Raw genomic sequence first — 15,893 nt, 5'->3', positions numbered from 1 at the left:
CAAGAACTATTGAAATTCAGGCTGCATATATGTAAGAGGAAAGAGCGATTTACAGCTGTAAAATCAAATACCGTCTTAGTTACATACTTACTCCTCTCGCCCTTCCCACCTCTTTTCACAGACTACCTCTCACTAAGGAGAAATGGACTGATGAGTGAGGGAACAGCTACAGTTCTTCTCTTCACTGTTTCAATGTGTAGTGACTTTTTCCACATTAGTCAAACCTCACTCTGAATACCAAATTCAACATTTATTTGTGGCTTACATGCAGCAGCATCAAATATTGCATTTGAGAAGTTTTAACTTGAACCCAGGTATTTTTAAAATGCTAGCAAAGGTTGAGAGAGAAAGTTGTTTCCGGCACTGAAGAGCCAAAGGATGGTAACTGCACCAATCTTCTGATCTCAGTCAATCGAGGATGCTCTTGGGCTCTTTCCCTTCAGCAGCTGTATAATGCTTTCTGTGCTATATCATGTTTTCTGTGCTTTGAAGGACTAAGGAATATACTAAATTATTTACCGATTTGAAAGATTAGGCCCCATAGCCTCAAGTTAGTCAATAAGTAAAGAAGTCAGGACAGAACTAATGAGCATCCTGACAACTCTGAACAGCTCATCCAACACCAAAGGACAGAATCTCCTTAATGTAGAAGCAGCAGTCGGTTCTTCCAGAAAACACTGAGCAGAGACCATGAAATCATCTTCTCTTCCAGCAGTCCCCTCTCATTACAGGCTTTCCAACCTCTGCAACATAAAAAGACAATCTTAAAAAAAAAAAAAAAAAAAAAAGGCAAAAAAGCAGCCTTCAAACCACAGTCTGTCTTTCTTTCTGCAAGCCAGAAACCAGTCCCTGTGGGGGGGACACATTCATGTGCTTCAACACTGTTTCTACACAGTTTTGTATATGCATACCAATATTAGTGAACAAGAGCTGGTAGGCTAATGTGACAGACCACAAATATGCAAAGAAACTATCTTCGTTTCAACAGCTGAACAGAACTTCAAAATACTTGTATCAAGTCTACCAACCTGTCTCAACGTAATTTCACTTTTCAGAGAGAAGACAGATCCAAAAGCTGACTGTTTTGTAAGAGCCCTACTTACAGCAGCACAGCACCTGAGCTGCAAGAAAATACCAAAATAGTAGGCACCACTCATCTCTGTTTTTATCTGGCAACCGTTAATACACAAATCAATGGCTGAGTTGCTTTACTGCTGCATCTTTCTGTTCCTTCTGGATTGCTACTCCATTATACAATGAGGCATGATACTATAAACCTCTCAATGCAGAAAACAAAGGAAAAAAAACATTGGAGGGAACAAAAGGGAAAAAAAATGATTTTAAACAACGTTTGTTTCTAGTTGTTAATTTTTGCTCTCAATTGTTTGTCTCCCTTTCCCAAAGTTACCCCTGGAAAATTCCTGTGGAATTTTTCTTTAGTCCCTGCGTCAGCAAAATCACAGCTGTTACCAGACTGAGAAGAAAAAGGAGAGTAGTGGGCTACACAGTGACAACAGTTAAAAGATTATTCCAACAATGTTATAGGCAAATTCAAGGTCAAATTCTAGAGAGGTACTTCAGACACCTCAAGATAAAAACCAGTGTTTTAAAACATGAATCCACTGAACTTCAAGTGCTGCCTATCGCACACCCAGAGTCCTTTTAAGAAGACCCATTTCCCACCTAGAGTTCCTCTAAGTTACCTAAATAACCTACCTTGCAACTCACATTTCCCAATCTCCCGCGCTTACTTGAGACCTTCCATCCTACACATTAAGATGAGGTAATTTCATTAAAGTTACAGATCAAGTACATCACAACTAAACTACTTCCCCCACACAATAACACACATTGCATCCTCAAGAAGAAGAGGCAGATTTCACAAGTTCCTACAGTTTCTCATGCCAAATGACACCACTAAAAAAAGCCATTATGATGTTAAAAACCACAGGTAGCAATCAAACTTGCATCAGATAATTCTGGAACAGAAACAAGGGTTTATCTTCCTAAACAGGCCAACAAAAGTAAAAAAAAAGAAAGAAAACGAAGCATCTCCCCTCACGGTGTTGTATCATTTCCCTATGAAAGAGCTCCATTTTAGCCTCACCAAATACAGATTGCCATGAGAGCGTTTTAGGTTGCATCATGTTCTCTTTTGTGCACACTAAGAAATGGTTTGGACGGGGATCACGCCCACAATGCTCAAGCACCAGGTCCTGAATTAAGCAGTGGTCTACAAGGAAGAAAATGGCATTATTAGAGGTTGCTTGCTCCATTAAAGGCACCTCCTTGGCAAAACAAGACAGAGAGCAGCAATGCAATGTATTCCTGATCTTTCCCAACTTCATTTTGACTCTTGCACTTATCAAGAAGCCACATACATAAGTCTGTAATAAAAAACATTAAAAAACATGCACTGACAAACCTGCTTCAGACTGTCAGTTTAAAGCGATGTTAGGTAATGGCATACTTCAATTCTAAGAGCAGGAAGGATACTATTTGACTTGCTTATTTTAGTACCTAACTTAATTTCAGGCTCAGATTTTATAAGCTGGCTTTCAAGATCTACAACAAAATTCACAGAATTTAGAAGTAGAGGTAAAATTAACATCTTTCTAGTTCTCAAATACTATTTCTGACCACTTTTCCACTATGAAAGTCTAACTTCATTATGAAACAGCGACTTACCAGTTGTTGTTATTTGTCCATTACTTAATTACTGCTTTCAGTCACAGAACATAATGTTGCCAAGCACATCTTAAACATTTATTCCAGAATCCACCCAGAGTGAATGCAAAGAGGCCGGATGCTGGGACTGGTTGGCCTCAGTGCTGCAAATGGAACAGGGAGGGGAGAACATGCATGTGGCATGGAAGGGAGCTGTCAACACATTTAAATATCAAAGTTAATTCTAAGGAAAAAAAAACAGTTAATTTTTAATGAAGAGCCATGTAGTGCCACCTGCATTAACTTTCTCTGTATCACGTTTAAAGGTTTTTAGAATTCATAGCTCGAGGTTTTTTCATAGCAGAAATTTCTCCCTTTTGAAGTCTGAGCATGTTGCTTGGCAATATCATCCCACCCCCGGGAACATAACCATCACCCTTTTTGTCTGACTGCGTTGCACAGGTGCCCCATGCATCTAAAAACAAAGGCAGGCTATGCAAGCACGCTGACGTATCCACAGTTACAGCAAGCACCAGAATAGAAGCTCAAATATATGCTTCATACTACAGTCCTACAGGAAGTCAGAAACGTACCCTCCTGTTAAAGTACAAAAATGAGCGTTAGGAGATATGTGCAGGGAATACAAATTTAATATATCCTGCACTAAGTGACATTCTGTTTGTTGCATAGCAACAGGAATCCACTGCAGAAAAACAATATGGAACTTTTTTTTTTTTTTTTCACTTGCCAAGCTACAATTAACCCCAGTCATTCTGAGAAACAGAACATCCACAGCATAAACATGGCCCTCACCATCAACCTAACCAAGGAGATGAGGCTCGGTACAGGGTCTCTTTTACATCAAAACAACACTGTGTATTCAAATACTTGCAATACATGGTGCTGCTGAGAGAAAATACAGCGTGTGAGGCAAAGCAGTATTTTAATTCCATAGTCACGTCCATGCAAAAGTTCTTTAGTTGCATAAAATCTTTGTTCTCCAGCGTGGAACACTTTCAGCATTTTACGTCAGATTTTTGCCCTGTTACATACAATAACAAAAGCTCTCAAGTTCTAGAAGAGAAGCCTACAGCTTTATTTCCAAATACTTTTGTTTCTTTTTGCTCATGGGGTTTTTGTTTGTTGCGGGACTGGTTTTAAGAAAGGAGAAAATGAACTCAGACTAAGGCCTGCTATGAATTTTGAAGCAAAACTGTGTGCAGACATCTCTAGATTGTGCTCCTCCTTGAAGTTTTGGATAAGATGATATAATTGCATAAAATCTCTTCCCCCTCCCCTAAAAGTGGGAAAATTGTGATCACTGATCTGGTTGGGGAACAGACACCTCATAAGGAATATTAAAATACGGAGAAAGAATTTCCTCTGGTATTTTTGGTGGTGGCAGTAGGTTTTGCTTCCCTGAAAAAACCTTCCCCATTCCCAGGAAAGGCCATGGTGCTCCCCTGAGTTACAAACCAAGCTGCAGACGTATGTGGAGCTCAGCTCAGCGCTGAAGACAGAAATGCAAGAGTTCAAATATATGGATGCTGACAGAATATAAATAAATCATTCAAACTGAAAGGATTCCTAGAAGTTACACTAACGGCGCAGTCTTCATCCTAACTTCACTTACAAAGTACGTGCAATTTACCTAGAAGTTCAGGAGAAATAAGGCCTCCAGGCCTGAACACCACAAAACATGCCATTAGCAAACAAGTTTATACACCCTCTCCAATTCATAACAGCTAAGGTCTTCTCATACAATGCCATCAACAGGGCAAAAATAAAATCCTACTACTAATTCTTATTAACCACGAGGTAAGTCCTAAGATCCAATCCTTGCAACACAATCCACTTCTTTTTACCTGCAGCTTACAGATTTACCTATATGCAGTCATACTGGTGACCACTGCTGCACTGCCATCTCTACTTCCTCTATGCAGACATTGTGTTAGCAGAGATACTAGAAAACCAAATGACAATTAAATAGGGTCCTACAGATGCTTACTTGCTTTTCACATTTTTAGCTAAGAACTTCACTACATATTGCTATGAAGTTTCACATCATAATCATGAGCTGCCCATAAAAAAAACAGAGCACAGTGGTATCTACCTGTATTTGCAGCGTTCCTGTACCAATCCCTACAGTATAAGATCTCTGTATACTGTCTCCAAGGAACTGAGCAAGTTTCCCAAGAACCGAGCACTTGAATGTCTGTGTCCCAGTGCCCATCAACGTGGCAGTCAATCTAATAAAGGATACTGACTCTCCTTATAAAACCTTTTGTCTTGTTTATACGCAGAGCAACACAGCTACAGCAACAGTACTCAACCTGCAAAACAACCTTTGTGTTTATCTTACTGCCATCCGTTTGCAGATTATCTGTTGCTGGAAACAGTGGCAGCACTGTTCTATCACTGAAGAACTGTAGAGCAAGTACAAAATGTAAAGGAGTAACCAGCATTTTCAAAGCTACCTTGAGAGTATACCACACCCATGCTTTTCTTCCAAACCCCATAGAAGGACTAGTCTAAGATATTGGCAAAACACACAGTGAAATCCCAGAACACAAGAGCAGAAACTCCCTCAACTTATAGCATAGGTCTAAGGTCAGATGTAAGGTCCAGCACAACAGCTCTGGGAGTAATTCATATATGAAGCAGCTAACTGAGTTGGTCACTAAACTAAAGGCTACTAGATTCACCATGCTGTACTGTGGAAAGCAGAAGGAGCAATGGCACTGCCACTATCCCTTCACAACATACCATAGAATCTTGAAATTGCAAAATGTAATATATTTATGTACCATATGCTTTTTCTTCTTCCTAAATCTTAGATCAAGACACCAAAATTTTCATTTAAAACCCACTACTGCATTTCCAGTCAGTAGCTAAAAATCTAACCAGGCCACTTAAGGTGTCCCAAAATCTCATTCTCAAATATTCAAAATATGTGACACTGCAGAAGTAGATGAAGTGCTAGATATAATTTCTGCTGTATTTTATTAGCAGTAACTTACACGTGCTCTAGTCATTCATCTGTTCTTCCTTCTACTCCTGCTTAGACATAGATTCCCAGCTATCTTTCCAAGGTTAACCTCCTAATATACTTCTTTGGTCTCCCACTAGCCAGAAGAGCAGTGAACTGGACAGGCCTTTCGTGTCCTCAGAGCTCCCTCAAGCAGGCTGCAACCAAGAGAAGAACAGTGACTGCCAAACAGTGCCTACTGCATCCATTCCTTCTTCATTTCAGACCAAATGGTTTGTATTTGAGTAGTAAGGTAGGTCTGTCTTTACAGCACATTTCTTGCACAAACACCGAATGGAAATCCAAAGTATCATCTGCTTCCTGTGCCATTCTCACGTTCAGCTCACATCAATGATTTGACTAAATGCATTGGTGTGCAACGCTATGTTAAAATCGGATATGATAATTGTTCCTTAAGTTCCCACTGTCAGTTCAAATTTTCTGTGAAAGCAGGAATATTGTGAGAGAAAAGAAAACCTCTAAACTTAATTGCCAATAACAGATCAGTATTTTCACTAGATAAGTAGACAACCATGACCAAACTATTCATGCCCCAACCTAAGTAAGTTTACTGATTGGAGGGGTCAGCAGTGATCACTTTCCTATCAGTGCTGTCATTCACTACTTTATTATCACTGCCATAACAGGGTTCATTTGGACTAGCTTTCACTGCTCTCTAAGTCCAGCCAGACCATCTATTTCAGACAATGGGTAAGTGTTCATTTTGAAACTATAAAGTTCGTTTTTACTTAATCTACAGTAGCTAACTGCAGCTTTCTAAAACGAAAATATGCTTCGCAAATGCATTTAACTGCAAGTCTTCTAGTAAAGTTTCACTGTGTTCCATTTTCAGTTCAAATTCAAGAAGTTTAAAAGAAAAAACAAAACACTGCTCCACTAACTTCAACTGAGTATTTTTATAGAAGAGTCAGCATTGTTTAACGGACTCTAGTTTGCCAAAGGATTGTATACTCTTCTGCAGATATTTCAGGACTTCAACACAGAAAACAAAAGATGTACACGTCACTAGGCATTGTTTATAAAAGACTCAGCTTTTAAGAGAAAGCAAAAAGGAGAAAGGCTTTTGTTAAATACGAAAATAGACCATGAAAAAAAGTTTTCAGAACAAGTAACAGTGTATATTCTTCATCGTAAGCATCACTGACATGAACATCACCAGCAGCTAGAACAGAAATTCTTTCTAGGCTAGAGTTGGAAGCTCGGTACCTTAAAAATGCCTGTTCTTTCAAAATAGTTAAGAGCAAGCAATTTAAAGAAGCAACACTACTAGGTTAAAGGCTCCAACTGACTCCAAGCATACACTAAGTCAGATTTGCAAAGAGTCACTCAGAAATGTGAATATAACCTAAGAACACCAAGCACCTCTTCCACCAACGCCAGTAATAAACACCACGAATAAGCAGTATTGAAAGTTCGGTTGGAAATGCACAAAATACAACAGAATCTTAATCACCGCCCCATGCAGTATTTGCGTTTTTGATGCCATACAATAAGAACCACGAAACTGAAATGGAAGTCTCCACAAATACACAATATGAGTAGATTGAACCAGTGTGCAGAAACACTGGTCTACAGAACTGAAATACAAAAGCATTTACCAGTAGCTCAAGTGTGATGAGACCAAGATAAAACACTCCTGTAACTACATGACCTTCAAAGCATTTCAGTTACAAACCTGTTGATTGCGTACAGTAACCTGCAATAAAGTGAGGGATGACAGCAGTACATGGCCTAAAGAAATCTAAGTATTAAACTCTACTTCAGGATACTGCTTAAAGACCACATAGACTGAAATTGATTTTCAGAAAGAAAACTTTTTTAGCTGCTATAAAACTGCAATTAAGGTATAACAAAGGCTTCAGCAATAATGATTACTCTTGTAATTATATTATTCTGTTAAATCCAGTTTTTAAACTACTACTCTCTTAAAGTAGGTGGCTAGTACACTGAGAACACAAAGCCAGCAAAGCTCACCTTCTTTATGTAATTGGCAATAAGCACAGATCACTTTGCAGTCTGCGAGGTTCCTATTTGTGAACAACAGGAGAATGAGAGAATGTTTGAAACAAAATCCCTCCAATTTTGTTTGTGCTGCAAACAGGGAGCTGAGAGTTATTTCTGGCAGTACATCAGCCCAACAAAATAACATTTTTGTATCACGCTCCAGAGGGCAATCAGTTTCCACTTCCCTCCCCCATACTCCACCGGGTATCAGCACCTTTGCCATCATTTGAAAAACAAAAACATGAACAAACCAAGCAAGAAAACAAAAGCCACAGCACCAATCCACAAACTTCACAGAGAGGCATCCTAGTTTGGGACTGGTCTGAACAGTAAGCAAGCTTTGCCTGGAGGATGTTCAATACATGACACTAAGAGCAGATTTTTTTTTCTGAATATTGATCATGCAGTTGGTTTGTTGTTGCTGTTGTTGGGTTATTTCATTTGTTTGTCTCCATAAAGTTAACCCTGTCTATAGATTACTCATGGAGGGCAATGGGACCTTTCTTCAGCTCCTTGCACTGACTTATGCACTGATTCCCAAGACATACTTAAAACTAGCAGTTCCACAGGAAAACCCCATGCAAAGCAAGCTGACAAGCAATCTAATGTCCACAGAAAGGTAACATTCAGACCAGTGGGTGCACGGCGCTGTCAGAAGGCAACATGCAGGATTTTCACTTCTCTTGAGGAATTCTGGTTCGCTGAGAAACAGCTATAGGAAAGGAAAACTTGTAACGACTGACACAGGGCAGGGGAGTTAAAAATTATCAGAATGATTAGTTAGAACTACCTGAAATAAAACTGAGCATTTTTATCTACAGTATGCGTTGGCACAATGCATTTTAAAACAAGGCAAAACTGAGATCATTACTGAGATATACATTTTCTAACTTAAAGAATAAAAATGTGACCGTAAAAATAAAGTGTTGCAGTCATTTCTAACAGGGGAAAAAAAGATTCTGCATGCTACTGAACAAAAACAGAGCTAAACACAAAGCTAGTTATTCTCCAGATTTGTGAGAGCACACAGGAAACAAAGGCAAGGAGGGACACTGGGGACCCAACACAGGATCTCATCTCAGCAGTGCCAGACAGCAAAGCGGCTGTGCCCTCGTGTTAGTCCCAGGGCAGATGCCAGCAGCCCAAGAACACAACAGTGCTGTACAATTCACAAGGACCGGCAGGGAAAGGGAAGGGTGAGACTTTAAGTGAGGTAGGCATCAGCAAAAATTACTCAAATATATTGAGGGTCCTCAAGGCTTGTAAGATTTCTGTCTCTGCTACATTTGCTTTTAGCTACGATGGAAAAAAAAAAAAAAAAAAACTTTTTTCCCCCCCCCCTCAATCCAACATAAAAAGATTGTATCTTTTGCATCCTCTCAGCACTAAGGCACTCTTAAAACCTAAACCTGCCTGGCTGCTCAGAGAGCTGGCACACGTATTTCTGCCTCGCTGACTGGAAGCAGGCACGAACTGTCAAGAGCAATTCCTGAAGAAAGGTCACAGTAAAGAAGAGAATAATATCAGTTTCAGAAAACACATTTGCTTGCTAATAATGAAAGCAAATGACTCTATCCAGCAGCTCAACCTGCTCCTACAATAGCTCTGCATGAGTTGCACTGGCATGGCAAGAAGCACTCCTCATTACTAAGTACTTCCAATCCTATGCCCAATGCAGGGCACAGATATGTCACTTCGGGCTTAAGTGTGTCAGGAAGGCATTCACTGGAACAGGTGCTGAAACACTAATAATTCCTTGTATGGAAGCATAGAAGAAAGACTTTCGTGCAACAGCAGCCTGAAGTAGGACACCAAGCAACCTGGTCTCCTCTAAGAACCAAGAGGAAGCCCTGAATGAGAGCCAGGACAAGACTTGTGTCTATTCCCTTCTAGAGAGCATTCCTGACTTCTACATACTGCCAAGACCATTCCTAATTTTCACAGGCTGACAACATAATTGGTAAGATGGTCGTAAATAGCTTTTTCAAGGAAAAAAAAAAAAATCCTGTATTCTGATTCATGCATCTTCCATTCACACACAGTAATCTTTTAAAGACTTACACTTTTACTATCAAACTAATTTACTGAACTCGATCCATAGACCTTCAGGGCAAAAACAACTGTCAGATCCTGTATCAGGTGGGCAGAAACAACCAGTCCAAAAATGACTTTCTATTGTCACCAACAAAGTGCTAGCTAATGTCTGCACTTCTATCAGACAGATGACTCACTCCATCTGGTAGTTTACTTAAGAACAAGGAAAGAAACCTGAATTCTTGTACCCACCTGAAACAAACTGCCTACACCTCCAATTTTGCTCTTGAGACACGAGCAATTTTAGGATCTGTACTGGTTACAGTTATGTGTGCCCAACCTAAATTAACTGCATGCTTGCGCTTCCAACGTTTTGTCACATATTTCTGAAGTAAATTAAGCTTTCTACTTCAAATACACTACTTGTGCAAGCACCGAAGCTACCACAAAGGCAACATTCCAAAGTATGACCCCACACTGTGATGTGTAGCATTCAAATTGATGGCTTCTTCTACGCTGGTATTTTACCTTAAGTAACAGCAGTTGCTGTGATAGACTGAACGACATCCTACTGTCACTACCAATACTGTGCTCTTGTATGTGCTTGCTTTTCAAAAACCCCATGAAATGTACATGGGATTCTTGAAGCATTCCCAGCTCTAATGGAGGTACACGTTTTGTGACTTCTGCCCTGCGCTCTCACTCATATATTAATGATACTGAGTATGGTATCAGACATCTTAGCACAACACTTAAAGCATAATGAAGGCTTACTAACCCAGGCACTAAATAGGCTGCCTTTTAAATAACATTAATTATATCCTAGAGGAACATACTTCAGCAGAAAAGCTACTCGATGAGAGGAGAAATTTTAATATGAAAGCCCACAAATTTAACTTTTTATTTTGAAAACACAAGTGAGGATATGACATGATTTTCTAGAAAGAAAAAAATCTGCAGTAATTTAGCTGCTTGCCCTATCTAAATATAGAGTGAACATTCACACTCACAATACGCGTAATAGCCCATCGTAAACACAAATGAACGTACCGAGCTCTGGAAATACTCAAATTTAAAGTCCCAAACAAAAAATGCTGTTTCTTTCCCAGTTCCTGAAACTTGGGTAATGAAACCAGATTAAACAGTCTGCTTTCTGACTAGCACACTAATGAAAAACAATTCTTTCCCACACAAAGAAATGGATGTGGAAACCCCAAGAGAAAGCTGTACAGTTTGATTAAAAAAAAAAAGTCAGCATCTTGGAAAGCTCATTTATTTTTATTGGAGTTAGCATGCAAAATGAGCGAGATGCCAAACAACAAGAGAGCATTTTTAAAAGCATTCCGTTAACCTTCACTGTAGAATCCCAATTCTACACCATTTTGTTCATCAGCTTCTGTAATATAAATTTGCACACATCTTTCAATGTCATCTTGTTTACAGACGAGCTTCTTGTATAAGTATGATGAGAATTACGTTACTATTAGAACCAGGGCACAAAATTCTGCTGTTATTTATATTTTAACTACTTTTTCCCCCATCACTGCATCCCAGCTGGCTCAAAATTGAAACCAAACATACCTATTCCTGGATACCTATTATAAGTTCATTCAGGAAACTATTTTTAGGGCAGTATTCAGTCAGCTAACTATAATACATTAACAGTATTAACAAAAATCAACTGTTTACCCAAAGCCGGGGGGGTCTGCTAGTCAAGTTACGTGCCAAAGCAAGTAACTTCACATCCAGTTCTTCATTTCTTAACTGGAATACTAATATTAAAAGTTTGTCAGCAACCAAAAGCTCCAACAGATACTGCCCAAAGAGCATTTAATTTTAAATCAGATATAGAACAGACTACCACAGGAATTCCTCTGGTCAACTTGTGCTGATGGATGTTTGCGTCCTACTGAATTGCTGGTTACTTTATACTACGAAGACGCTCCCCGCAACCATATTTAGTTTGATCTAACACAAGGAAAACTAGTTTGCTCTTTGGTAAGTGATCAACTGAGCAACCCAGACAAGATGTGAAATCCGAACATGAAATCATCGTAATTATTTCAGGCTTGAGATGACTTGAAAATTAGGCCCTCGCTCATGTAAGTGCCAAAGGACATAACAGAAGCAGAAGTTATGGGGTGGAGGCAAGGAGGGCTGCAGCTCACCTCAGGATTACTTCTGGTATTTATTTTTGTGTTAACTGTAGCACCAACTGCATACTTACCTACAGATCAGCAAAAGCAGAATGTAGTTTATGCATTTCAGGAAACCATCAACCTCATGTAAAAATCTATTTTCAGCAATGCCTACAAATATAGAAACTATATCTGCAGCACTGATTGCTTCTCCTATTCACTCTCTCACTCCTCCCCATCAGAACTTACCTTGACCAGCAAATACCCATTAAAACACATTGCCCAAGCGTAGCAGGGTGTGCACATATTGGTTTGAACATGTTTCAGAAATATAGCGTCACTCCTAGTCTAAACAAGTCCAAAGGGAGAGCATGCAGTGAAAGCCTGCCATTGTACTGGAGTTGGAGCAATTAAACAAAACCAAGACAATTGAATAGTGCCTCTATAGAGAGAAAACACTGCTTTAACCACATCATTTCTTAACTTGTGCAGTTTAATTGGTACAGTTTGCTTTTTTAAAAAAAAAAAAAGCCCTGCAATCAAGCCTTTGAAGTCAGATTCTTCCAAAACACCCAATGACAGCTCAGCGTGTCCATTCAACTCCCAACCCTGTTTCCCTCTCACCAGCTTCACCTTCTGCACTCAGGAGCAGGTAGAAAGGCACAACAGGATCATATGTGAACATGAACTAACAGCTTGAAGTCAACTACTCCAACACCTAAATAAGCAACCTAAGGGTAGGTTCAACCTAGGCACTTCCCGGTTACGCCGGTTAGGAGAAATATTTGCACTGCCTCTGAGCTGGCAGAGGTCCTGAGGCAGACGCTTCAGCAGCAGCACGGTGCTGGGACAGCTTCCCTTGCTCCGCACCAACCACGCTTTGCCAGCATAGAAGCTGGGTTTAAACGGGGCCCTCTCCAAAGGTTTATGGCAACCTTGGTGTGAGTTTGTGCTAAGGGCTGCCCAAGGAAGTCAGGAGCACCCCCTGTTTGAAGGGTCCGGCTGTGAGCTCTAGTTGTAACTTTGTGCTTGCGGGGCATCCCACTTTTACAAAGTGATGCAGATGGGTGAAAATAAATCAGCACAATGCGAATCGAGGGTGAAAGGAGCGTGCAAATGCTTACGGCTAACAAAGAGAGCTAGAGGGAAATACAGGAATGCATTTTCCAACAGAACAGCAGGGACAAACCGCGTCCCCTGCTTCCAGCTGCAGGACTACCGCCTGCATAGAAGGCACACGGAGAAGAGGAACAAAAACAAACCGTGAAGTTCAGAACCGTAATTGGGATTTTGCGTGAACGGACGCGGAGCCGCAGCAGAGGCATCGGCCCGTTCTCACCCTGCGGACCCCTCCGCACTCGGAGGGGCCTCCGGCCTCAGCAGCACAAAGCGGGTGGAAGCCCCTGGGGGCCGCAGGGCAGCCGGGGCCGGGGCCCGCGCCGCACGCCGGCTGCTCCTCACCGGTGCCGCCCCGATCCGACGAGAGGACGACGAAAACGGGAGGAGGAACGGGGCGGGAGCGCCGCGGGGACAAATGAATGGGGCGCACGGAGCCGGGTCCCGTGTGGAAGCGGGCAGCCCCCGCCCGGCGCTGTTTACATCGCGGATCCCCCAAGGGGGGATTCCCCCTCCCCGCCGCCCGCTCCGTATCGATCTCACAGGGAGCAGCCCAGCTGCTGCAATGCAACACGCGCCGGGAAGGGGCAGAGAAGGGGGGGAGAAAAAAAAAAAAAAAAAAAAACAACGAAGAAAAAGAATGGATAAAGAAAGGCTCTGGGCCACCGTGCGGACACACCTCCGCCGCGGGAAGGGGCTCCCCGGCCGCTCCCCGGCCGGCCCCGGCCCTGCCGCCGCCCCCAGGCCCCTCAACTTCGCCGCCGCGGGGGCCGGGGCCGCCCCTCCCCCTCCGCCGCCGCTAACAATGGGCCCCTCCCCCGCGGGGCTCCCCTCGGCCCGCCGCCCTCCCCCTACCCCAGCCCCCCGCCCCAGCACCGCGCCGGCCGCTGCAGAGGGGGCCCCGCCGCCCCCCGCCCGGCCCCGGCCCCTCACCTCATGGTGCCGCCCGGCGCCGGGAGCCGCTCCCGCTGCCTCGTTCAGCTCCGCGCTCTCCTCGGCTCCGCCGCGCTCTCTCCTCGTCGCTCCGCTCCGCTCGCCGCCGCTCCGCGGGGGCCGGCGTCTCAACGGACAGCGAGAGCTCCGGCAGCCGGCGCCTCCCGCCCGCCCGTCTCCGCCGCTCCCTCCGCCGCCGGGCCGGGCCAGACCACCGCGGGGCGCCGGGGGTGGGAGGGGACGGAGAGGTGGGGGAAAGGGGCGGAGAGGAGCGAACCAACGCGCGGGAAGGGCGGGGGGAAGAGGGGAGGAGGGCGGGAGAGCGGGGGAGGTCGGAGACACCGGCGGGGCCGCGGGAGGGCGGGGCGAGGGCGGGCACGCCCACCCCGTGAGGGGCGCCGGCACCGGGGGCTGGGCGCCTCCTATCGCCGGGGGCGCGGGGAGTGCGCCCAGGTGAGGCGCTGGGGGCCTTGTCCTATGGCTGACCCTGCGCCGCCCTGCGCCGCCCGTAGCCTGCGCCCACTGCACCGAGGGTGCCCCGGGCCCAGCACTGCCGCCGGGAGAGGGGAGGGCTTGTCCCGCTGTGCTCCGCGCTGTGCTGCCTCACCTCCTGCCCTGGGTGCAGGCTGCGTGCCGGAACATATAACAGACATCATTGTGTTACAGGGCATCCAAAAGAGGGCAACAAAGATGGGGAAGGGTCTGAAGGCAACGTGTGTGAGGCCCCTGGGTTTGCTCGGCCCACAGCAGAGGAGCTGAGGGGAGGCCTCATGGCGGCTGCAGCTCCTCACAGGGTGCGGAGGGCAGCGCTGGGCTCTGCTCTGTGTGAACAGCGACAGGGAACGGCATGATGTTAGGGAATGGTTCTTCAGCAGAGGACAGTGGGCACAGTCCCGAGCTGCTGGAGTTCAAGTGGTGTCTGGACAATGCTGAGATGTAGAGTTTGGATTTTGGGTGCTGCTGTGTGGAGCCAGCAATTGGTCTCTGAGCCCAGTGTTTTGAGCACGTGGCACAGACATTTCAAACTGGCTCTCCTTCAGCCCAGTTCTGTCCAGCACCGACTGCCTGCTCTCTTTGGTTTCAGTCAAAGGAAATGAGGAGCAAGGATTGCTCCAATTTCCAATGGCATGAAGGAGGTTTAGTGCTTTTGCATCACTGATTTTATCTTTCCTTCGCAACTGCCATTGTTTTCTAGCATTTAGTTATTAAAAACATACAGGATATGAGAAAGAAATGTATATGTACTTCCTTCATAAATTTCTAGATTTTTAGATATAAAAAGGTACAGAATTTTAGAAATTATATAGAATCACAGAATATGCTGAGTTGGAAGGGACACATAAAGATCACTGAGGCCAACCCCAGGCTCTATGCAGCACCACCCAAAATCCCAACCCTATGTCTGAGAGCATTCTTCAAATGCTCCTTGAACTCCGGCACTGGGGCAGTGCCCACTGCCCTCTGGGTCAGAACTGTCCCTAACCCCCACCTGGTCCTCCGCTGACACAGCTCCATGCCTTCCCCTCAGGCCCTATTGCTGTCACCAGAGAGAACAGAATCATAGATCAGCACCTGCCCCTCCACTGCCCTATGAGGAAGCCACTGCTCTAGGATCCGCAGATTTGTTTCTTACCTTGAGTCTCGTTTATGTGACAGCATGCACACAACCTTTTTCTTGTTCAATGTGGTACCTGAGGCAGAGCTATCCATGGCCAGGAAAGGGTTTCAGTAACACAACAGGAGCAGAGCTAGTCTATTTAGGGGAAAAAAAAGAAGTCAACTGTTAGAAATACTACTTCAGAAAAAAGGATTGGCTCTGAAATTCAAACTGATGAATACTGATTTTGTGAAGGAAATTAACATGTTTTTACTGGCATAGGGATGATGTCAATGGCAATGTATCTGTGGAAGTGAATCACAAAATGCAGATGAGTAATCAGAACCAAAGCAGC

The 15,893-nt window shown here is 43.8% G+C and overlaps 1 protein-coding gene across 4 annotated transcripts in view; it reads right to left on the bottom strand.

Moving 5' to 3' along the window:
* The window catches only part of ENAH (ENAH actin regulator), a 91,329-nt gene extending 77,099 nt beyond the window's left edge, over nucleotides 1-14,230 (bottom strand). For 2 of the 4 annotated variants that reach the window (XM_085219134.1, XM_085219137.1), the window contains exon 1: nucleotides 520-665. In XM_085219134.1, the coding sequence (XP_085075260.1) occupies nucleotides 520-542 (23 nt within the window). In that variant the 5' untranslated portion in view covers nucleotides 543-665. Of the gene's footprint in view, nucleotides 1-519; nucleotides 666-4,780; nucleotides 4,902-13,941 lie in introns of those variants that run through there. The other 2 variants (XM_085219135.1, XM_085219136.1) reach the window with 2 other exon arrangements.
* Between the last annotated feature and the right edge of the window lie 1,663 nt (nucleotides 14,231-15,893).

Source organism: Meleagris gallopavo, chromosome 2 (assembly GCF_905368555.1).
Source record: "Meleagris gallopavo chromosome 2, MGAL_WU_HG_1.1, whole genome shotgun sequence".
Lineage (NCBI taxonomy): Eukaryota > Metazoa > Chordata > Aves > Galliformes > Phasianidae > Meleagris > Meleagris gallopavo.
The sequence above is the reverse complement of the archived record's forward strand: the minus strand, read 5'-3'. Positions and strand labels throughout refer to the sequence as shown.